Raw genomic sequence first — 24596 nt, 5'->3', positions numbered from 1 at the left:
TTGTGTTTTCTTGATGGCTTCTTTAGAGGTGTAAAATTATTTCTTTAATTTCCTTAATTTCTATATTAAATGGGATCATATTTATTCTCCCAAAGGCAAAGCACATGCTGTACATATAGTTACCAGCTCCTTAAATTTGGGCCTCCTACAGACAGCACAGGCAATGACTCCCAATGCTTTAATTTGTGTTATGTTTGTACTAGTTTGAGCTTTTAAAGCAGCATTTGTGTTGCAAATGGGGGCGGGGGGCTGATGTCACCAACAATGGCACTGGAGAACCAAATTGGTCTTATTTGTTCGTTCTGTGTTTGTGCTGGATTGTGCCTTTCAAACGCGCATTTGTGCTGTTTTGGATTCTGAAAGGAATTAGGAAGTCTTTTTTGGGGAGTGACATCACTGGCCCCATAAAGTTGCTCCCTGACAAACTGCACAGACAGGGACTCCCAATTCATTTCCAATCCATATTGTTGTTGTGGGTCTAAATGTTGTTTCTCCACCCAAAAATAATTACTTATATCTCAGAAATTAAAATGGTACAAGTGCTACTTGTAATGACTCAAAAGCAGCAAAAACTATTGCATGGGGAGTGCAGTAGGAAGTGCAACAGAGTGGTAGTATTCAATAAAAGTTTGGTTTGTGTGAGTGACTTTTTCCATTTGTTTGCTTTTATTTTTCCCTCACACATGAAAGAAGAATGTGTATTTTTTGTATATATATTCAAACTTTATTCTAAAAAGAGTTATCTATGTGTTTGTAGATGGAGCACCGACATCGTAAGAAAGAAACCCCGCTTCCTGCGAGCACACATCATTTGTTTGTGCAGATGAAAAGCCTCATGTGCTCTAACCTTGGAGAGGAACTGGAAGTTTTCTTTTCTCTCTATGACAGCAGAGAGAACCGCCCAATAAGGTATTTTTCCTTTAGCTCTGCCATGACGAAACATTATATACTGTATAGTCCCAAAGAAATTCCTTAGTTTTTAAGTGTTCGTAACTGTGCTGCTAGGGTGTCAAACATAAAAATGTATTGGCAATTTCAAAATTTTGAACTTAAAACAAATTAGATCCCCATTACTTTATAGGTAAAACCTAATAAATTATTCGCAAGGTCTAAAAGACTGCCCAATATTACTTATTAAAACCTTAAGAATGGCACATTAACAAAATTACAGCATTGGTGTTTTTTTATGATAGTTAGCCATTTAATTTAGTAAAGTAGTTAAGACAAGTTCGGTAAAAATAGTAAATTTAGCATAGCAGCTATTGTGAATGCAATGCAGATGTTTTGTACACCCCTCTGCTATTTTCTATCACTTTGTTTTAGAGCCAGGAGGATACTTTCCTTATTTACTTAACTTTAACACTCAAAATAGTGGCAAAAACCTTAAAAAATAAGGAGAATGTTCAATAATGAAAATTATGTTTAAACAAGAACACAAGTGTCTACAACTAAATGAAATGCCTTCATTGTAGTGAAAATTTGCCTTCTATATTAAAAAACAGGTACTAATCTGTACTTTTTGCTGCACACATGGGGTGGGTGTATATAGTTGCTGATTTTATTTTCTCCAGGTATTGAACTTAATTATTTCAATAAATATTTAAGAATGTTGGACTACATTAGAAGAGATATATGTCCCATTTGAATTACATTTAATTCATATCTGGCCCTGCGTTTGAGTTCATGAGTTTGACACCACTGCTGTTTGAATGCATACTGCACAATTCCAGTAAACTTTGGTTTAAATTGTTGCATTAACAGGTCTGTTTTTAAAATGAAAAGGCCTCTGGAAGTCAAACCTCAATCAACAATAGAGTAGATCAAATGGCATTTGTGGTCATCCCTAGATGTGAACTGTTTAGTTACATATCTGCTTGGACAAATGATGCAGCATTTAGAGCTCCAGCGTGGTGCATCGTGCAAGCCTTGCCAATGTCCTAGTTATCCAGCACCTAACAAGAACATTTCTAAAAGATGAAAGCTGTCATCCACATTTTAGTTGGCAGAGCTCAGTATTTCAGCAACATCCTCTGATTGACTTCAACCCACGACAAAACTGTCTTGCTTGACTGCCTGAGCCGAGAGCATTCATATACCTTCTCCTCTCCTGGCGATGGAGTTAAAGCTGCACTTTAGGATTACATGTTTGAGTGGATTCTGATGCTCACATGTAAAGATGATCCAGTAAAGAACAGGTTGAGCTCTATAGTCTAGACACCATGGGTTCAAGCCTGGGATATGTCATTCATTGGTTGTGAATAGAATTCTCCAAGCTCACAGCTGAGACATATCATTCCTTCAGGCTACATTGGGAATATATCTAGTAGAAAAGTGATTGGTAATGTTTTTTTTTACAAAACATATAAAGTAAACATTTTTCTTTGAAATGATATAATGCTTCAATTGAAAAGGGATATTGAACTCATGTATACTGTGTTCAATATAAAGGCAAGATGGCACAGTGGGTAAAAGTAGTTAATAAGCTCATACTCTCCTCTGAAAGCCATGAGAAAATCATGTCTCCCTTCCTCTTCAAGTATTAAAGCATCCTATTGTTATTAGTCAGAGGCAGTTACACTGTGTCAAGTGGGTTTGTATTTAGATTTTTGTGGTCTAAACAATTTGCATAATGAAGGTAGTGGGTTTGCATATCCACAGCTGTTATGGGAGAGAAATTAAAGAATTTTTTTGAGAGTGTGCAGGGTGGATTGTCAATTAAGTGAACCTCTAGTGTATTTAAAAACTACCAAAATGGGCAAACAGCATGAGCAGCTCTGAAGAGAAGGCCAAGCTTTCACAACTTCAACATATGGTGACTTTCTAGTCACATGCTTTGTGTATGTGACTGTATGTAGTTTTACTTGTCTCGCCCACATGATATGTCAATACTCATTTAATTGTACACCAGCATGTGGGTTTTGCAGATTAATAGTTTCAAAAATTCTCAATACATGAGCTTAGTGAATTAAATTAAAAGATTATATGATGTTTTTGTGGTTCTTGGGAAACTCTTCCCTGAAATAGTTGAAAAATGAAAATCGCTAAATGTGATTTCTTGACTTTTATACAAAGCAGTTCGGTTTGCTGCTTAAATACCATAATACTTAACCTCTTTCGAGAGTCCTTTTAATTTCAATTGTAATCTATTTTTGCCATTTAGCGATTTGTAATTGTTAATTGTTGTCATTGCGAGTTTACTTGCTTACAATTTGTACTCTGGCACCTTTTAATTTACATCAACAATTTCAAATCCTTTTGCTCAGATGAAATACATTCAATTCAGTATTCTTTTCCAGACCCATTAGATTTGCAGTTTTTAGTCTTTTAAAATTACTATCAGGAATTTAGGATAATTCAGATGTTTGATTTTTTTATCTGATCATTTCTACCTGGAGTGAAATATATTTATGTCCATTCAGCAACAGAGTTTTGAGAAATGTACTCTTTTTTTAATAAACTGTATGAATTTTGTATATTTATTAAATGTTCTCGGCATCATTTTGATTAATTGATCATTCCTGACTGACCATGATAAACTCAAGTACATTTCACAGTTGCTGCCTCATCACAGATTACTGTCATCTCATTAGTGAGAGGGTTGATTTGGTACAGGCCATGAGTTAATCTAACCTGTTTAATGTGAAGCCTGAAGATAAATGATGAAACCGATATGACCTGCTTCGACAGAACAATACCTTTGTGAATAAATCAGTGTGGTGGAGATTGGATTGAGTCCAATCCACTGTTGCTTGCTGAACATAGCAAGCAACTTCTAACCTTACAAGATGTTACAGCAAATCGCACATGTTAGTGACAAGTGAATGAACCTGTGTCTGTTATGAGTTAACAATTAAACCCTCAAGTACTGTTTTACTGTTTTGTGCATTACCACCAGGTTCTTAAAGGTCTCTCAAATGGAGGTGTACCTCATGTATCCTATGCTTGACTTAGCCAACATGAAAAGGAACAGGAGTCTTGGCTAATTAGGGGTCTTGATTAATTGCCCAAGGCTGATCTAACCACCTTACTTTCTGACCTTGTTTACACCTCATATAGTAACAAGCTTTTACCATCCAATCATAGATCATAAATGTGTGTTTTTGTATGAAAGTTTTGTTCATCGTCAAGCATAGATGTCTGTTGCTGTACTTAGGAAAGTGAGTGAGAAGTGGGCTAACTAAATGTTAGCTAGTCTGTCCTCCTTTCTTTTATTTCGTTAAAGAAATCTTCAGCTTGATTTACCACAGTTGTGTGGTTTTTTGAAAAGGGTCAAACACAAGCCACAATCTGGGAGACCACCCGTCACAAAACCTCAACAAGTTTGACATATTATTTCATTGACACGATCGATTTCGTAGTTCAGATGGATCAGAAACACCTAGTGGTATCGTGACTGCTGAACTAAATGTCCCCCACAGTTCAGTAACTTCTTGCTTCCTCACAGCTCTTGGGTCCTGTGTTCAGTTCCAGAGACTGTGGAGTTGTCATGTTTTTGTAATGTCCATGTGGGATTTTCTATCTCTGGTTGCTTCTTACAGTCCCGAGGCATTAATTGCTAATTCACCCTGCCCACCTTAAGTACTGTGAGTATATGCACTGCGATGGACAAGCCTCATATGGAGGGTGTTGTCCTTCCTTGTTCCCTCTGTCTGATTGCACTCTGACTCATCCAGGCATTTCATTTTAGAAGAAAGGGGTACAGAAAATTTGTGGATGGTCGAACAGCCTCCACATATAAGAAACCACTTAAAAAGATGGTTTTGATCATGTACATTTGAATGCAAATTTATCTCTAAAAGATTTAGATAAGACTTGTCTTGCTGTGAGGTAAACATTGCATTCATAGTCCATAAAAAGTACTAGTGGATTAGTGCAGCAATCGTTATATTGTTAAACTTTTCTTTTTTCCTTAGAGAATATTTATTTCTGACTTCTGTTTCATTTCTGTGTTTCAGTCTGGTCAGATATCTTCCTTCCTGACAGGCATGTGGTACATTTGATCTAATATTAGCGGATGAAATCATACATCTTTACCCACACAACTGTGTATTTATTTTAATATTTTTTAAATTTTTCTTTATAAAATAACTTATTCTTATGTAAGATACTTAATTATTTCAATAAATATTTAAGTAATATCCTAATTAAATGTGCTTTATTTAAATTTAAATGGATGCATTTAAATCTGTGAATGTTGGACTACATTAGAAGAGCCTGCAAGCATCGTTGCAAGGAAAAAAGACGCAACGTTGCAACTGAGATGTGGCCATTTGGCTCACCCAGCTCATTTGGTTGCTAATTGGTGATTGATCCAGGGATATAATCCAGTCCTTCACATACTTCATCTTCACATACTAAAATTAGCAAAACCATGTAGAACAGCAGCATTTGTAAATTGTTACATTGCAAAATTGTTTCTTAAAATGTGCCTAGAAATGTGCAGTTATGTCTTGATGAGATTCAAATAAAGTGATTTTTTAGTTTTTAAGAATGTGTTTAAAAAACAGATGTTTTTAAAATCAGAAATGTTAATTAGCTACTGCATAAAAATGTATTTTCCCTGTGCTTTATGTAACTTTCATATAACTACTCTAGAAGCAAAACCTATTTACAAGAGACTTCTTTCAATATGCTAGCTTTCCATAAATTATACTACAGTACATACAGTAGACATGGTATTTTATCTGGCCTCATCTAATTACTTACTGTGGGAGGCTGCATAAAGCATTATCACTCTCAAATCCACTCTCATTGTGCTCGTATTTCAGATTAGGGTTTATTGTGGTTTATCTTCTTGGTGGGTGTCCACGTCTCTCATCTATCAGGATACAGAGCTAATTCAGATGGCATATTTCCAGGCATGGCACAAGTTCTCTCCTTTTGGCACAGAGTCAACTAATTATATTTTGACTTTTGTCTGGGCTTCAGTTACACCAGCTGGAGGTTGAACTCTCAGATTCATCACCAAGCCAGTAGAGCCTCTGCCGCCTATATGAACCCTTTTCAACCACCGCAGCTGCTGGAGATTAAAATAAAACGAAAGGCACAACAAAAGCAGGCTGAAAATGTTACCCAGGCAAAATTCATTTGTTCAGTTCTAATATTTGGCTGTCTTCTGTGGAGGTGTCAGTGTTCAATCATGTTGAGTTCTTTGCCCCTCCATGAAAGTAAACATTATCTCATCACATTGTTGGTCAAATTAAACAAGGCAGTAATGTATTACCCATGCAACTAGCCTGTGCTTGTCCTGTCAGTGCATCTTGACACAACACTGCACGATAATGTACTTGGATACTTTGGAAGTCTGTTTATCTTCACTGCGGACAGCTCAATAATTACATTATTCATCTTATATTCATGTAACACAACAGATAGTCAAAAGGCTTTGATTTATGTGCAGTTTTGCAGAGGAACGTAGATTAGGACTGCCCTGTGATGCAGTGCTCAAGTAATACTTTGTACATGCTACGGCACTGCTCTTTATTCAAGTTGGGGGGCGGGGGGGGTTTCTGCTCATCAAGCAGGAGATTCATTTCCACTGTTGCATCTCTAGAGAAGCTGAAATAACTCATTTCTATTTGTCTTTGTTACCCTTGAGAGCCTTGCAAATCACACTTTGAAGTTCAATACGTGTAAACTAATTTTTGTATGAATTGAAGAATTAATATTACCGTGACAGGAAATGATTGAAAAGAATCTTAGACGCAATTAGAACTGCAAACAATAACACATTTTTCCACAAAGTTTGGAGATTATATTTGAAATGTGGATAAATATCAATATGCTAATACACTGCCAGATAATTTAAAAAAATGTCTGAAAGACCCTGATCATCAACAAGCAGCTAAGTACTCGGGTGCAATGAGCCTTTGTGCATAGGGGCTGTGTTAATTGGAGACAAAGATTTCAGCAATGCAGTGTTAATTAGTCTTTGACGTGCTGCACAGCTTAATGCTAAGGTATTTTCTGGAACTGGCTACACCAGTACTGCTGGATCGTTGTTAAGCAAAAGACTGCCATTGTTCTGATGATGATACTTTACAGGATTTATCTTGCAACTGTGAAAGTCACGTAACTGGATTACCCCTCTGTTCTGCAGTCAGCAGAACAATCGCAACATGGAATGAGCTTCTCTGTACCCTCAAACCACAAACTTCCTTTTATTCAGCTTGGAAGCTTAACACTACAAAATCAGTAGTTTTTGATCATATCTACTAGTGGAAGCATGAAATAAGATACTACCCATATTCATATACTGCACCAAGAAAGATAAACTGGTGAAGTTTTCTTTTTCATAATCTTCCAAGTAGTAATAATGATAGTTGATTGCCATGTAAATAATGGGATTGGGCTTTGTGAAATTATAAGCCATTATATTGGGACGTTTTGTTTAGTCCATTTTCAAAATGTAGTTTAAGCCTCCCTTTGCAAGTGCAAGTAATTTCTAAAAAATGTCAGTCTTACACTGTAATAAACTGAATTCAGAATCAGTATTTTTTAGATTAATCCATTGTCTTAAAATGGTATTTTAGTGATAAAGAGAGGTCATGTGGAGACATCATGGTTGCAGAAGGGTTTCATTTGATTAAAATAAAATAGTTCAACATCAAAGATTCTAAAATAGATTTTTAGTGTTTTTGTAGCAAAAGTAGAAATCAATATTAACTTACTGTGGTAGTAAACTGAACTGAATAGGTGTTCAAATTTTCTGTCATGGGGTTTTCTCTTCACATCTTGTTGAATAATGAAACAAACTGGAAAGTATCGTGCTGCTGTTCTCTTACAAACATTAATTAGAATTCTGTTCTTTTTCTTGCAGTGAAAGATTCTTTGTGAGGCTGAATAAGAATGGTTTACCAAAATCTCCAGAGAAAACTGAAAGACAGTGTACTCTTTTTGTAGTAAGTGTTTTACCACCGAAATGTAAACATTTGTATGAGCATTCCATTTGGTCCAGAAGTTAGCCATTCATTTTGACTTTTTAATGACTTTCCTCTGACAGATTTTCTGAGGTTGAAATATACAGTATTCCTAACACACAGTGTTTTTATACACACCATATATGGGGATTTTGAATACATTTTAGTGAACAAATTCAGTAAATGACCTTATTAACAGATATTAGTTTTTAATTTTCTACCCTTTCAGAAATATCTTCATCTTTCATTAGCCATCAGTGTTTAGGCTTCTATAGAATAATTTTAGGTATGTACAGTGCCTTGCGAAAGTATTCGGCCCCCTTGAACTTTTCAACCTTTTGCCACATTTCAGGCTTCAAACATAAAGATATAAATTTTTTATTTTATGTGAAGAATCACCAACAAGTGGGACACAATTGTGAAGTGGAACGAAATCTATTGGATTTTTGAAACTTTTTTAACTAATAAAAAAATGAAAAGTGGGGCGTGCAAAATTATTCGGCCCCTTTACTTTCAGTGCAGCAAACTCACTCCAGAAGTTCAGCGAGGATCTCTGAATGATCCAATGTTGTCCTAAATGACTGATGGTGATAAATAGAATCCACCTGTGTGTAATCAAGTCTCTGTATAAATGCACCTGCTCTGTGATAGTCTCAAGGTTCTGTTGAAAGCGCAGAGAGCATCATGAAGACCAAGGAACACACCAGGCAGGTCCGTAATACTGTTGTGGAGAAGTTTAAAGCCGGATTTGGATACAAAAAGATTTCCCAAGCTTCAAACATCCCAAGGAGCACTGTGCAAGCGATCATCTTGAAATGGAAGGAGTATCAGACCACTGCAAATCTACCAAGACCTGGCCGTCCCTCTAAACTTTCAGCTCAGACAAGGAGAAGACTGATCAGAGATGCAGCCAAGAGGCCCATGATCACTCTGGATGAACTGCAGAGAACTACAGCTGAGGTGGGAGAGTCTGTCCATAGGACAACAATCAGTCTTACACTGCACAAATCTGGCCTTTATGGAAGAGTGGCAAGAAGAAAGCCATTTCTCAAAGATATACATAAAAAGTCTCGTCTAAAGTTTGCCACAAGCCACCTGGGAGACACCCCAAACATGTGGAAGAAGGTGCTCTGATCAGATGAAACCAAAATCGAACTTTTTGGCCACAATGCAAAACGATATGTTTGGCGTAAAAGCAACACAGCTCATCACCCTCAACACACCATCCCCACTCTCAAACATGGTGGTGGCAGCATCATGGTTTGGGCCTGCTTTTCTTCAGCAGGGACAGGGAAGATGGTTAAAATTGAGGGGAAGATGGATGCAGCCAAATACAGGACCATTCTGGATGAAAACCTGTTGGAGTCTGCAAAAGACCTGAAACTGGGACGGAGATTTATCTTCCAACAAGACAATGATCCCAAACATACAGCAAAATCTACAAAGGAATGGTTCACAAATAAACGTATCCAGGTGTTTGAATGGCCAAGTCAAAGTCCAGACCTGAATCCAATCGAGAATCTGTGGAAAGAGCTGAAAACTGCTGTTCACAAACGCTCTCCATCCAACCTCACTGAGCTCGAGCTGTTTTGCAAGGAAGAATGGGCAAGAATTTCAGTCTCTCGATGTGCAAAACTGATAGAGACATACCCCAAGCGACTTGCAGCTGTAATCGCAGCAAAAGGTGGCTCTACAAAGTATTAACGCAACGGGGCCGAATAATTTTGCACGCCCCACTTTTCATTTTTTTATTAGTTAAAAAAGTTTCAAAAATCCAATAGATTTTGTTCCACTTCACAATTGTGTCCCACTTGTTGGTGATTCTTCACATAAAATAAAAAATTTATATCTTTATGTTTGAAGCCTGAAATGTGGCAAAAGGTTGAAAAGTTCAAGGGGGCCGAATACTTTCGCAAGGCACTGTATGATTAGTTTGCAGAGAATACTGCATATAATGGGCATTATTGCTAAAGTAAGGTGGCAAGAATGATTGAACAGAACCCAGTGCATTCTAGCTCATCTGAGAGTCTGAAGCATTTTACATGGGTATTTACTAGTTACTTTTAGCCTATTTCTTGGTTCTGATCTGACAATCACCACTATCCTACTGTCATTATCCACTTCTGGCTTCATTTGAATTTGAATTTTGTATTTGTATTTGTATTTGCCAGGAACATTAATTGACTTGATCTTTTTGCAGGATTTGGGGAGCAGTGATATACGAAAAGATGTGTATATTACAGTTCACATTATAAGAATAGGTAAGATCCTGCTGCACTATAAAGATGATTAATTCTGTCAGTGTCAGCCTAAAGCTAGGATGCCCGTGGGATTTATTCCCTTTTTGCCTGCTGCATATGATATTGTGTGCATATAATTGATCTGTATAGTCAATTATATGAAGTATAATAATCTGTTTACGTCATTCATATGTACAGTATACTCCATTCAATATATTTATTTTTTGTTCTCTATTGCTATATATACTAACTAGGCTGCTTTAGCCTCATTTAGGTGGTCCATAAAACATCTCTGTTTCACCGTTCGCACCTCAGTTCTTCTTGAAGATCAAGGCATGTGTCTTGTTCTGGATTTTCTGCAGGGCGAATGGGGGCAGGGGAGAAGAAGAATGTGAGCAACGTGCAGTACAGACGGCCCTTTGGCTGCGCAGTGATCAGCATAGCTGACCTCTTAACTACGGACTCTAAAGATGATCACATTTTGAAAGTTTACACGTAAGTTCATGTGTGGCATCAGTGTGCATGTTGTGGGCCATGTGTTACTGATCACTATGACCTACTGGAATGGATCAGATTCGCTTTAGATGTGCCAGCTGCTAACCTGGTAACACTAAAAGATAATTTAAATATTGTAAATATTGACCCATTCCCAGCCCTGATCCTGGTCCTGGAGAGTCACAATCCAGGAGGCTTTATGTGTTATCCTCAAATCATCAATTTCTAAACACTTGGATTACTTTCATTTTGTCCATTTGAGGAGGTAATTTGTACAATAGCTTAGAGATAATTAAATAAATAAAATATTGTCACCTTCTTGCAGTCAAAGACTACTAGACCCACAGTAGGTCATTCCTAATTTAATTGAATCAGTTGATTTTCTAAATACAGATGCATTCACCTGTCCCAAGTCTTTACAAATTGACCATTCAAGAGTGCCCTATGAAACCTGCTAAATTGTGATTTTCCAGGACTAGGGCTGTTGAATCCCCCTCTGTAGCTTACATTTTACATTATAAATTTGCATGTCTTTTTTTCTGATAAATGTCCCTGTTATAGAGCTAAACATGCTGACGTCAATGTTGCACCACAGCATGTCTGAGAGAATAAAGTGTTGCTCTGTTTTTTAAACACTAGTCTGTTAGCCAGCTCCAATCAACAGGGGACATACACATGTAGTGTCCACATTACACAGAAGCGTACCATTTTATTTGTGTCTTTTGTAATTAACATATATACAGTATATAAATATGTATATACAGTATACGTATTGTTTGCTGGAGATCACTCATAAAGGAACTGTGAGAACTGGCACTGAAACACAGAATGAAATCCCCTCTTGCTATGTTTGGATAGCCCCCAATTCTATATATAGCTTGGAGATAAAGCTGTCTTTAGCTACATTGTAAAAATAAACAGGTGCAGTTACAATGTATTGAGAAATATAGATTGAATGCCCTCCTGTGTGTCCTGTCACCAGTCTTAACAGTCATTTTTCAAAGGTGTAGAATCATATAAGCAGCTATTGTTTTATTAATAATCTGATTATTTGAGAGATTGTGACAGTACTGTAAATGTAAGATCTCAGTAATTTCACCCCATTCATGTTTGAGAGGAAATACATGTCTTCAAGCAATTTAGTGTTTTTAATTATATCGAGTATTTTATTTTAGTGTATTGTAGTAGTACTGTAGTTATAATTATGATGTTTTCTCTCATGTATGCTTCAGAAAAATGTTTAAGAAGGTTTTTCCTTTATTGAAACTGTCTTTTAAGTCAATGTGCTTTATATCCTGTAATTAGATAATTGTATATAACATAAAATGGCTTTACTTACTGGAGCTACTGTAGGGAACGCAAGACATTCTGAATTTAGGTCAGCGTAACATCCATCAGTAATAACACCTCATGTAACCTCAGCCACAGGTCTATATACTTATTGTCTTCTAAACAGTTTAATATTTTTACCTTCACAGTTATGTTATATTCACAGTTATGGTTAACATAATATGACCCTAAATGGCACTGTTTTGTACAGAAACCATCTTCAAAGTAAAAAAGTTAACTATTTTAAAACCTTAATTTTTATTAATCTCAAATGAGAAGAGGGATTTATCAAATAGCATCACAGCACATTTTGCACTATGATCAGAAGGCTTAAAGCTTTTGACTTGCATACAGTACATTAATGTCAAAAACTAGCTTTTGTAATATTTTTTCAGGCCCACGTTGTGGCAATTTTGAATTGATATTACATCAGTTTGTATGTTTATAGTTTCAAAAGGAGCTCTTGGTTCAATTATAAGATTACATTGTAAATTTTAGAACTTTAATGATAAGCTGTAAAGATTTGCTTTACATACAGTCTGTTCCTGACATGTATCTTTTTCAGTTATAGGCTTGATTCATGATCTTCTGAGGCTGTGTATCCAAATTTACATATTGTTAAATATGACATCCTTGGACTTGCTTTAATCTTTACAATATTTGAAATGTATTTTAACAGGTGCAACACTGAAAGTGAATGGTATCAAATACATGAAAATATAATTAAGAAAGTCAATGCTAGATACAACCTCTCTGGCTCCAATACTGGTAAGTTTTGTCTTTCCTTACGTTTTTGAAAATTAAAGGCAGGCTATCATGCATATGTTTTGAGAATTTTCCTAGGGTGGACAAAGCTACCTAGTAAGTGATTGCTCTTGCTTAAGAAGTAGGCATTCTTTTCAACCTGCTGTGGGCAGGACACTTCATAGGCAGATTTAATGTCAAAGGTTTTTGCTTGCTAACAGCACAGATTATTACTGTAGAAAAGTACACTAAAGTTATGGTGTCGTGAAATCAGAACCTGCCATCTGGTTCTCTGTAATGTCATCAGCATGAAGTGAGGTTACCTACTGTACAGCTTTTTGTGAAATGCTGAAACAGTTTTTAAGAATTTTTTAACATACACATTTTATTCATTTTTAAATTCATCATCAGAAAAGAAAGACATTTTCTCTCATATTTCTGTATCTCTTTTACTGATATAAATAAAAATAAATGCATTCATGTTGATAGATTTAACATCTGAAATAAGAATCCTGAACAGTTTCCAGTGATCACAAATTATTGTGTTTCAGATGTTTTAAATGGACTTTTTTGTCCTTTACCTTTTTTTAAATGATCTTTTATTAGCAAAAACCAGTGAGTCATAATGATCATGAATCTTTGCAAAATATGAAATTATATATATATTTTGTATTATATTACTATTCAAATTACAGTAAAATTAATCAATCATATATACAGTATATTAATAAAGATTAGTAATGCTTAACTTGAATATGACTAACATAATGTCATAACTCCTTCATAAACACTATAACATGATAAAACAACAGACATATACATGATTAAAAATTATATTGGTTTGTTACAGTACGTTTTATGTTTAATTTATAGAGAAACAAAATGTATCTTTTAAAATAAGCAGAATAAAAACATGTTTGTTTTAAATTTAATATTTAATTTTTAAATTTTTAAATTTAATGTAGCTGTGATGATAGTAATCACTACTCATATAGTCCAAGAAATATATATAAGTGGAGTGTGATGTCACTTAGTAGGTGTTTTAATCTAATCATTGAATACTTGCATAATATTTTTGGAAAAGTGTGTTTAATTACCAATATAAATAGCAAGTTACTTTCTGCAATTTTATAGTCATTTTTACAAGTGGAAAAAAATAATTTTGTGTCCTGTCACAAAATTATTTTTGTGCATTACATGGTTTGTCTCCTTCAATATTATGCACCCTGTGATGATTCTTTCATTTCATCTTTGAGTAATGTGCTCCTAAAATTAAATTATAAAATGAAATAGAATGTGTTCAGACCAGTAAAGTATTAAGCTTCATAATTTTGCAGAATAAAAAAATAGATCATTACATTTCAGTTATTAGCATTGGTGGAAATATTCTCAAGAAAAACTAATTTAGAAAATTAATGGGCTTGATTTGTATTATTCTTTATTTCATTTAAAAGAAGTAGAGTAGATAACTAGATATTTGCAACTGTACAAAGTGCCAAACTTGCAGCTTTTTATTAATTTTGCAATCTCACTCATACAAAGGAAAGGCAGAACAAATCATTGTAGAGATTCAGAAAGTAATTGCTATAAGATGCCTTGAAGTAGTTACAATAATTAAAATAAGCAGTTATAATAGAAATTATCTCCAGATAAAATGTTCTGGAGATAAGTATAAATCTGTAGAGGGAGCTAGGAATCAATTGATAGATTAATACAAAAATATACAATTGAATGAGATGGAGAGAGGAAAATTTTATTTTCAAATAAAAGGCAGTTTGATTGAAAACGATTAATAAAAAATGTCTTTGCTGCAGTGTGCATAATCAAAACAATAAAAAATGTATTTTTGTCTACAGTAGTGCAGACTTGCAAGGTTCAAGTCTTTATCTGTACATAATTACACAGATTAAGTGTTGGCAATATAACCAAATTACTTACACTTTACATGTAAGATGCAAGAATACTATCCAGAATGCATGTTTTCAGTAGAGAAGTCAATTCTGAGGCCTGACAGGAGCTTTTTTTTCTCTGTTGATTCTGTGGTTTTAGTAGCTTAAATATTCTGATTGCTAGATTTTGCTGTTTCTTTCTGCATTCTGTGGGCTTGTGTTTCCTGCTGGACTAGCGTCCGGCTGCATACCTGAAATTAACCCACACTACAGAGTGCACGTGTCCTTGAACAGTTGGTCTGACCACAGCTGCTGTGCTCACAACCTGAAACAGCTCAAATAATGCGAATTAAAACTAAAAGAGCTGGAAGGGATTGGAAAAGTTGCTTCCATTTTCACAAAACTGTTAATTCACTATTTATTATATAAAACTATAAACTTTTTTATATAACTTTAAAGAGCATTGACCACTATATTTTCAGTTATATTTCCAGTGTCTGCATATTGTTTTGCAAAAAACAGCAACCTTGTCTGTCTTGGCACAGACTTGCATAACCTCATGTTCAAATACAAAACATGTACAGTATACTGTATTTCTGATTGTACGTAGCAATGCTAGAAAAGCACACTTGCCTCACGTTTATCTAATTAATCTTATTAGAACTATTATAAATGATAGTAACTGCTACATTTAAACATTAGAATAAGTCATGGGATTTTGTTTGGTGATTTTTAAAGATCTCACATTTCTGCATTGGATGGACACCCAATCTGAACCACAGAACGTACAAAGTCAGTTAAAGACAGTCCATGAAATTGATATGCAGCAAGCCAATTCTAAAATGAGTTCAAATCTAGTAGGACTTTTAAGACTTGTGAATAGCTTTATTTTGGCTTCAGTATTGTTATGTCCTTTTTTTTGCAGGTCTTGCAGTTTCTCTTCAGCTGCTTCATGGAGACATTGAGCAGATCAGAAGAGAATACATGGTGCTATTCACCCGTGGTGTGGCCATAACAAAGAAACTGGGCTTCTCAGACATTATAATGCCAGGTGGGAATTAAGTGATCTCTAGACCAGCATCTCAGACACTTCAATATAATAAGAGAGTGCTATCAGGCTTCAATATGAACTTTAAAATGGGGCCTTTCTATTACAGAAAATAAAAATAGGACAATTAGTTAATCAGATAATATTGTGTCTATTTCAGAAATTGATTTCACTAGGATAATTTAGTTTAGTAAAGTCCAGCAGAATGCTTTGCCTTTCCTTTTCAATATGCTCTGCTTTGAGTTTTAACTTACAAGGATGTTGAGTATTAACTACAGTAAATAAATGCATAACACTGCCTCAGACATCTTATGATGTTTGTGAACATCCTGACAAAAATCTTATACATCATTCTCTATGGTTTGGCATTATACTATAATGAACTATAATAATTTCTGATGGAAAGTGATGAAACCCATAATCAGGGTTATAGTGCAGTCAAATAATCCCTTCCTTGCTTTTACCACAATTTAGGTAACACCTGTAGACTTGCAGAGTTTTTCCTTAAATGTTTTGGATTGGTTAAAACGTACAAGAGCAGCATCCAAATACTTATCTGATAGTTATTTTATACCCTTTACATTTTTCATACCCTTTAAATTTTTCTAAGTTTTTTATGTGTGAATTTTATTATATATTGCAATTCTAAATATTTTGAATAACTTTTGATATTAAATGACATTCACCTTTACCTTTCCCAAGAAATTCAGTAGTTGTTTTTATAAAAGTAAAATGAAATGGTTATACTGTAGCTGTTATAGCTAATCTCTGGACAGAAGGTATTTGGCTGCATGAATGAGGTCATCATTTGCATATAATACTGGTAAAAAGTGTATTGTTATTACTGAGATACTGTGAAAAATTTAATTCAAAAGGTGCAAAAGCTATTAATAAATGCATGATCCCAATTCTTCTCATTCCATTTCAAATTGCCATATTCCAAAGACTTACTGTATGGATTTTTATAGTGAAAAAGCAGATAATTAGATGCTATGTACTGTATAAAATAAATGTTAAAATGTGTTACAAGAAAAAGCCATTACATGCAATCTCAGTTTGCTTTTCTTTTGGCTGTTAGAGTGCAGTTGCACCAGTTGTTTCCATGACTGCTCTAACAGTCACCTTCCACCTGTAATGTCTTTTTTACTGGTGGTAAAAGAAGAAGACCAGTCTTCTGGTGAATGCGAAACATGTTGCTTCATTGTTATGCTTGTCAAAAATGCTATTTATAAAAGCCCTTATATCTGCGTGACTGGCTTGTTTCCTGTACAGAGCTTGAGATCTTTCCTTCCTTCTTCAAAGAAAACCAGTGCAAGCATTTCAATAGCATTCTTAACAATTAACTGCAGTGGTTTTCACACCATATATTTATTTTAATTGGCACTGTGTGTTTGTTCTAGAAGCAAACAGAAACAGAAGGGAAATAGAATGCCTGGAGTTCTGTTTTTACTTTTTAATCTTTTTTTCTTTTTGAATCAATACAAAAGTACTGCATTAAGCTTTCTTGCGTAAGACCATCACTGTTATCAGATCACCTTTTGTCCCACTGCTCATGAAACTGAAAGGACAATTATGCAGAAAGTAGTGTTTCATCATGGTAGGCATGCCAGTTCAATGTAAAACATGATCCCCAAACTATCTAGACCACATTTTACTTGTTAGGATGGCAAAATTTAGAAACATTTGAAGCATTTTAGGTAATTGCTTCACATTGTTGAACCCACTGAACAGAGCAATAGCTGATTGCAAAACAAGTTTTTTTATGTTGCTCTGGCAGAATCTCACGGTAGGGATCGTCAAGCTGGTGTTCCTTTGTGGGTCACATTGCATGCAGAGTTGATTTGCGGTCACTTGCCAGTTTAAAGGCGTGGAGAACAAGGCAGAGGAAACACCTGCTGACTAGACTAAAGGAAGAGGCTCAGAAAGGTGGAGAATTTTGGCAACTCATTGATCTTCATCATTGTCACAAACTTCCCTTCAAGTCCATGCAGTGCATTAGCAGTTCTAAAACAACTGGAAGTAGTGATTTCAATAACTAAAAACTGTAACTTTCGTAATGTAGTATTTGATGCAAATGTTAAATTAACCAGAAATGTGATCTTTGAGGGTGGCACAGTCTCGCAGTGGTTAGCATTGCACCACTGGGGTCCCGAGTTCAATTCTGGATGTTGGTACTTACTACCGGCGTGGAGTTTGTATGCTTTCCCTGTGTTCATGTGGGTTTCCTCTGCATGCTCCGTTTTCCACCCAAAGACCACAAATATGTTGAAAGGCTAATTGGCATTTGAAAAAATTGACCATAGGTGTGAGATTTTGCATGTCTGTACAGTATATATGCCCTGTGGTGGACTGGCATCCCTTCCATGGAGTACCCTGCCTTGTGTCCATTGCTTGCCAGGGTAGGTTCTGGTCCTCCAACAACCCTGAATTGGAAAGATGGATGTGATCTTTGCTTTTCTGATGTTTATTACTAGCCAAAAATATTTTATGAAAAAGCTTTTTTTTTCTGTCCATTGAGTGCGTAGTGTCTTTGTGCTTACACCTACTGTATGGTGTATCATTTGAATTGCAGCTTACATAAGAACCTAAGAGGTGCAAGGTTCACAAATGTGACTTATCCTTTGTTGAAAGTCTGTATTATGTTAAAAAGATGTGTACAAGGGATGTTTCTTTAAAATAATTTTATTTTTATTTGCTGGTGGTCCACACCAGCACAACACCTAATGTTTTATTTTAGTTTTGGCAACAGAAAAGAACAGTTAACCATTTCAGGAGGATTATGCTGAGACTAGACTATGGCAATCAATGTAAGAATTGCTGGAAACTGTGTCTGCAGTGTTCCTAACATATTGGAATAGTGAAAACAAAAACATGAAAGTGTTTGACTTGAGCCCAAATGATTCTAAATGGCCTCCCAAATCAAAATAAAGCAAAGTAAACTTAAAATACCTTTTTATTTTTATTATTTTATTTTTTGGTCATGAATCAGGAAGCAGGAATTTTATCTATGTTCTTGGGTAGCAGAAGACAGAAAATTTGACTACTGATCTTACTGCTGAACAGTTTAGCTTTATTATCATTTTTTTCAGAATTTAAACTTTTAATCACAAAATTTAGTTTCAGAAAAAGTGTCAATGCCACTTTAAAATTTGTATTGACTTTCGTGAAATAATTTCTCTATGTAATTGGTTGTCCATACTGTATTTACATGACCAGTTCAGTTAATCTATAGTTTATTATATACTATAAATGTTTATATACTGTATGTAGTATTTACCTCTTAAATCTAACTAGTTTCTACTATCACTATTTCAGTCAATTACACATTTATACAGTATTCTTCTTCTAAAAGTGCTCATGAACTCACTGCTGTTACACTTTTGCAGGGGAGATGAGGAATGATTTGTATATCACTTTGGAAAAAGGCGAGTTTGAAAAAGGAGGTAAAAGTGTGGCAAGAAATGTTGAGATCACAGTTTATTTGCTTGAAAGTGATGGGCAGATTCTGAAGGTAAGACATGTCTTGTTATTTTCTTAATATTACTGTACCAAAAATAAATACTTGCTAAAAAAGGAAAGCAATGCAGTATATTAAATCTTAATATCTTAGTGGAATGGTTGTCGTTTACAATTTAAACAAACATACAGTATATTACAGTGTACAACCCCTGTTCCTTTTATTCTTTGAAAATGGTTGTACGAAAGTATTTTTACATTATTTTTCATCAAAAAAACCCAACAGAAAGTGTCTGTCATCAATTTTACAGGAGAAACAAAACGCACTGTACTTGAACTTTGTATGCAGAAGTCACGCTGGGATTGTTCATCAGACTGTCAAGTGGTTCTTGATATAGCATGTGGCTATTCAGAGCATACTACGACAAGTTTCCATGACACATTTTGAACTTTTGTGTCGGAGGCAAAAAATACACAGTTTCCTCTGAGAGCATTACCTAAACTACAAAAATAGGTCATAGAACTGCTTTCAGGTCCTTGTCTCTGAGACAAAAGAAGAAAGTTAAACTCCTGTCTTTCACATATTAATCCCCTGCCTGATCTGTTTTCTTCCCCTTATGCAGAACTACGTCTCATCAGGCTCTGGAGAACCAGCAGGTGATGAGTATCACTCATTTGTGCTTTACCACAACAACAGCCCCAGATGGGCCGAGCAGATCAAGCTGCCTATTCCTGTGGACAAGTTTCGGGGTTCGCACGTGCGCTTCGAGTTCAGACACTGCTCCAGTAAGCACAGTGTTTGTTCTCCTACCTCACCTGTATGACATGTCCTCATCCTCACACTATTCATAATTTGCATCATTTTGTGTGCACCCACTATACAGTAAATATTAACTCTATCACCTATTATCAATGTGTTATTTGCGCATGCAAACTTTCAAGCACAAGGTGTGACACACTTGATCCATTTCATACAAGAAGCATTTAAACAGAGAAGTGACAGGAGTCATCCTTGGCCACCCAAAAATGACCTGGAAATTCCTGTTGATTTATATCTGCATCGTCCTACAGCTATTGTGGTTAAAATCACTCTAGTGGTGATTTTAGCCTTAAACATTTGTCCACAGGCAGAGTGAAGTCACTTCTCTTTTCAGTTCATTAAAAGTGTTACACAATTGGTAAATCAAAAAAAGTGTCTGTGTGGAGGGGCTGGGTGTCCTCTACATGTTCTGTGATGAGTGCAGGATGAATCACTGTCTGGGTGTTGTCAATGGGATGTCTGTCTCTTCTTTTTGCATTCTGGAATCCTAGAATGGATAGCTGTACACCCAGGCAAAGAAAGGGATCATGTCTCATTACTAATTTTATAGTTTATGGATAGATGGGTAGAGAGAAATGGGTAGTACTGCATATTTTCAGTCAATCTGTCAGTCAAGATAAAAAAAAATCCCATACAGTGGGTGTATACTGTAGGTTTACTATTTGCATTTTACTATTGATTATTGTTTTGAAAATGCTCCTTGATAGAATAAAGTAGGATTATTAGGTCACACTTTGTAAAAATAATTTTGGAATGTGTTATTAATAGAATGCATTTAACGTTAAACATCTCCTTTAAGGTGAAAATCCTTGCCTTTTTGTTTAGTCTTTCCTTCTTGCAGGCATCTGGTATAAATGATCTAAGAATATGCTCATTCTTTTCTTTTGTGACCAGCAAAAGAGAAGGGTGAAAAGAAGCTGTTTGGGTTTTCCTTTGTTCCGCTGATGCAGGAAGATGGCAGGACCTTGCCAGACGGCACTCATGAACTCATTGTTCACAAGGTAGAAATACAATTCCGCACTAAATCACAGTACTGCACAGGAAAAGTCTTTAGAGAGAGGAGCTGGTTTACAGAAAAAAGGATGACCTCTGGTGGCAGCTACTTAACTGTTATCATTTTCTGTCCAGCAAAAGTTTGTTTTTTTTAAACCGCCCCCTTTTTTTCTCACATTGTGCAACACATCTAGCATCCCGCTGATGCTATATTGAAGTTCCATTCCTCTTTATCCCCACTGTAGGATTTTGTTGAGCTTCGTGGGTACATTTCAAATCAGTCTGCCCACAGCAATCTGAAGTGGGGAAGTGAAGTAACTCGATACGGGGTTGAAAATCTCTCCTTTCTAGTCTTGTGAAGAAATTAAATGTGGTGAAATACCAGTGTTAGCCACAAACACAAAAAAGAGAAACATGGCCATGATATAAGAGAGGTAAAGTTTTACACCAATGAAATGACCTAATTCTTTTAAATTAGGACAGTATATCCAGAGCACACAAGGAAATGACAAATGTAAAAGCCTGAAAACAAGATAAGGCAACCAGAGATTATGTCCTACAATATTACAGTATGCTGGATTAGAATATTATGTTTTAGACATTGTTACAGTATGTTCACGTCCCATTCTCTTTATTATATGGTCATGTAAGGTCACCTTGTTTGTACTCCAGACATATACTCCAATGACATACGATTTAAATTTTTTCACATCAGACGTGCTTACATGTACTGGGAAAGTCAAAGCATTAAAGAAGTCTTGAAAAACAGTATTGAAAAATGCAACCTTCTGAGATGAAAGTTAGTATTGTTACACTCCAAGTGTGCACAGAATATATGGGTATTTGTTGTTTCTCCCCACAAACTCGTACATTGTATTTAATGGGTGCTCTTTTTATTAAAGTGTCTTTGCTTTTGCCCCTTAGTAGATGTTTTCTTGTTTTTTTTTTAACAGTGTGAAGAAAATGCAAACCTCCAAGACTCTGCTCGCTACCTCAAGCTGCCTTTTTTAAAAGGAAATCTCCCAGGAAACAATCAAGCTGTGAAAACCACTAAGGAGTCCTTCTGGATCACATCATTCCTCTGCTCTACTAAACTCACACAAAACGGTAGAATAATTAGCATTGTCTTATCTCATGCTCTTAAAGCAGTTTATACTGTGATTAAGTAAGTCTCTTTTTCCAGCTTGGTAAGGGGTAAATTACACAAGTTACATAATAGGAAGCTTAGATGGGAATGCTTTCAATAAGGCCTGTGTTATTTATGTTTCTGTCATTGTTGTCAAGTTTTTTTACATTTCTTGATACTCTTGAAATTAATAATGCATGCAGGATTTCATTCTCAAACACACTGTTTCACAGAAATGAAAAACACAACTGGAGAAACAAACGTGGGCTTTAGATCATATAGGCTAAGAAGGCTTGTTTATTCTTTTGATGTAAAATGTCCATTACTTTAAATTATTTTATATGAGCAACATTTATCTCAAATATCTTCATATGGAACATCTTAAGCATTAGCAGACCAAAAATATATTTTTTATATATTTATTTGCATGGATCCTGTGAGTACATAACAAACATTGCTAATGAAGAAACTCCATAGCGAAAGCATTATACTGTAAGTAACCCTTGGCATAAGATGCATGTTCAAAATGTTGGAATAACCATTCACTTAAACACACTCATTTGTGCTTTATCAGTTATATTGGTAAACAATATGAGCTGGCATTACTATTATTTGTGGAAACTAGTGAGCATAAGTGAAACTGCTTACTGTGGAGACAATGAAATTTGTCACTTACAGGTGCAGCGTATTCACAAATATATTTTCTAGGTAAATAATATTTTTTGTAGCTTGTGTGCTGATTTGAACAGAAATGACATGGGTAACTAGACTATGCTGCTTTTTCTGGATGGCCTGTTGTCATCAACAGGGTGTCAGTTGTTAAATTCACAGGCTAGCAGTGTGTGTGGCCATCACTGGAAAAACCATGCAAGCTTTTCGTTTGCAACACATTGCAGTTTGCTGGTGCTGTCTGGTGGGATTCTGGCTCATCTCTCTCCTAGAGCTAGGATTGGCTTGTTTACTGGTCTGTCAGCACTAAGTGCCAAACATCATCCCACCTCAATGGGACTCTTCCCTGGCAGGCGGGTACCCAAGGCATAACTGTCGCAGGCTTGTCTTTCCGTTGTTACACAAGCAGCATGAGCATGTGCATGAATGCTGCTGGAGAATGGTCCTGTCAGAATGAGCTTGCAGTAGGGGCAGAAAGTGAAGACTCACAACCTCATCAGTGTAGCATTGGCCCGTCAGGTTGCCATCAATCACTACTAATGAATCTATTCAGAAACTTGACACTTCTGCCAGAATCATCACACTTGGGCCTCCATTTTCCACTGGATTTAGTGTACCATTCTGCTGACATATCCATCCCAGAGTACTTGGCTCCACTGCTAGCAAGCCTTCTTGAGGGATTCCTACAACATTCTGAAGATATGAAGGCTTCATTGTTCATTTTTGGTCATATTTGTGTCTATCTGTGTTTTTCTATCTAGGTTTTTACTTATTTACACTTTTAATAGGCTCATCATCTCATCTCCAGTGCCCAGTAAACATCCTGATTTTATGAATGATGTTGCCATTAAGTCTTTCACTTGACTGTATCATGTTCAGTCATGAATGATCAATTAATCTACACGACAATACAAATTTCCAATTCAGTATTCAATATCTTAATTTTGTATACTTCCATTTTTCTAAAAATATCATGCATAAAAAGCTATATATTTTCATACTCAGTGTGCAAAAAAGGGTCATTCAAAAAGTGTTGTATTTCATAAGTAGTATGTAGAAGCAAGATCATTTATTTTTTGGTATACTCATACCAATGTATGTTGTCTGATTGTTCTGAAAAACTGAAGTTGCCTTATAGAGAAACTCCTTTGACAGTTCCTTTAACAATTGTTAAAGGTTTACTGCAAGGAATAAGTGTTATGAAAATGGGTAAATCAATTATGGCTACTAACGGCTATGTCTGGGTTGATCATTTCAAGGGTGTTTTTTTCTGCCACATTTAAACTCTTTCGCCCACCATGTCATTGAGGATTAATGAAAGTCAGCTTCCGCTAACTTACCCACCACATAGTGTATGGTCATTTGATAAAAAGGATTTTGAATGTCCTACACCTTTTACTTTCAGTTAATCTTTGGCTTGTTAAAAAAGTCTTATTTTGTATTTGTATAGTTTTTATTTCAGCAACGGAGAAAAAAATATATTTTTGCGTCAGATGTCACTTTCACTTAAGACATTTTAACTCAAACTTAACTACTTGTGCAATATGAAGAATACTTTTTTACTGCGCAAAACCAGTAATAGAAATGTTATGTGACGATGCTTATAATTATGCTTGTTTTACATAGTTGTATTGCATAGAACATTTTGATGTTCCTGAGGTACAATAGAACTGCAAATACAAGCATTTTCAGTGTTCTGGAGCAGGAGAAGAGACTCACAAGAATTACAGTAACAAAAGGATATTATAAATATTTCACAAAGCAACAATAAAATGGGTACTTTTTTATTACTTAGTTAAAAATCATAACAATAATCATATGGTTAGCATTAATATGAAAAATAAGAGACTTTAAAATTAATTTACTAG

The 24596-nt window shown here is 35.5% G+C and overlaps 1 protein-coding gene across 2 annotated transcripts in view; it reads left to right on the top strand.

Annotated features, from left to right (window-relative positions):
• Positions 1-24596, top strand: part of dock4b (dedicator of cytokinesis 4b) — a 159065-nt gene that overhangs the window by 72588 nt on the left and 61881 nt on the right. For both annotated transcript variants that reach the window (XM_088644866.1, XM_088644865.1), the window contains exons 8-17: positions 758-909; positions 7820-7901; positions 10120-10180; positions 10522-10654; positions 12663-12751; positions 15542-15667; positions 19051-19175; positions 19744-19906; positions 20835-20941; positions 21887-22040. In XM_088644866.1, coding sequence (XP_088500992.1) covers positions 758-909; positions 7820-7901; positions 10120-10180; positions 10522-10654; positions 12663-12751; positions 15542-15667; positions 19051-19175; positions 19744-19906; positions 20835-20941; positions 21887-22040 — 1192 coding nt within the window. The remainder of the gene's footprint in view (positions 1-757; positions 910-7819; positions 7902-10119; positions 10181-10521; positions 10655-12662; positions 12752-15541; positions 15668-19050; positions 19176-19743; positions 19907-20834; positions 20942-21886; positions 22041-24596) is intronic.

Source organism: Lepisosteus platostomus, chromosome 9, assembly GCF_059453375.1.
Source record: "Lepisosteus platostomus isolate fLepPlt1 chromosome 9, fLepPlt1.hap1, whole genome shotgun sequence".
NCBI classification, from domain to species: Eukaryota; Metazoa; Chordata; class Actinopteri; order Semionotiformes; family Lepisosteidae; genus Lepisosteus; species Lepisosteus platostomus.
The sequence above is the reverse complement of the archived record's forward strand: the minus strand, read 5'-3'. Positions and strand labels throughout refer to the sequence as shown.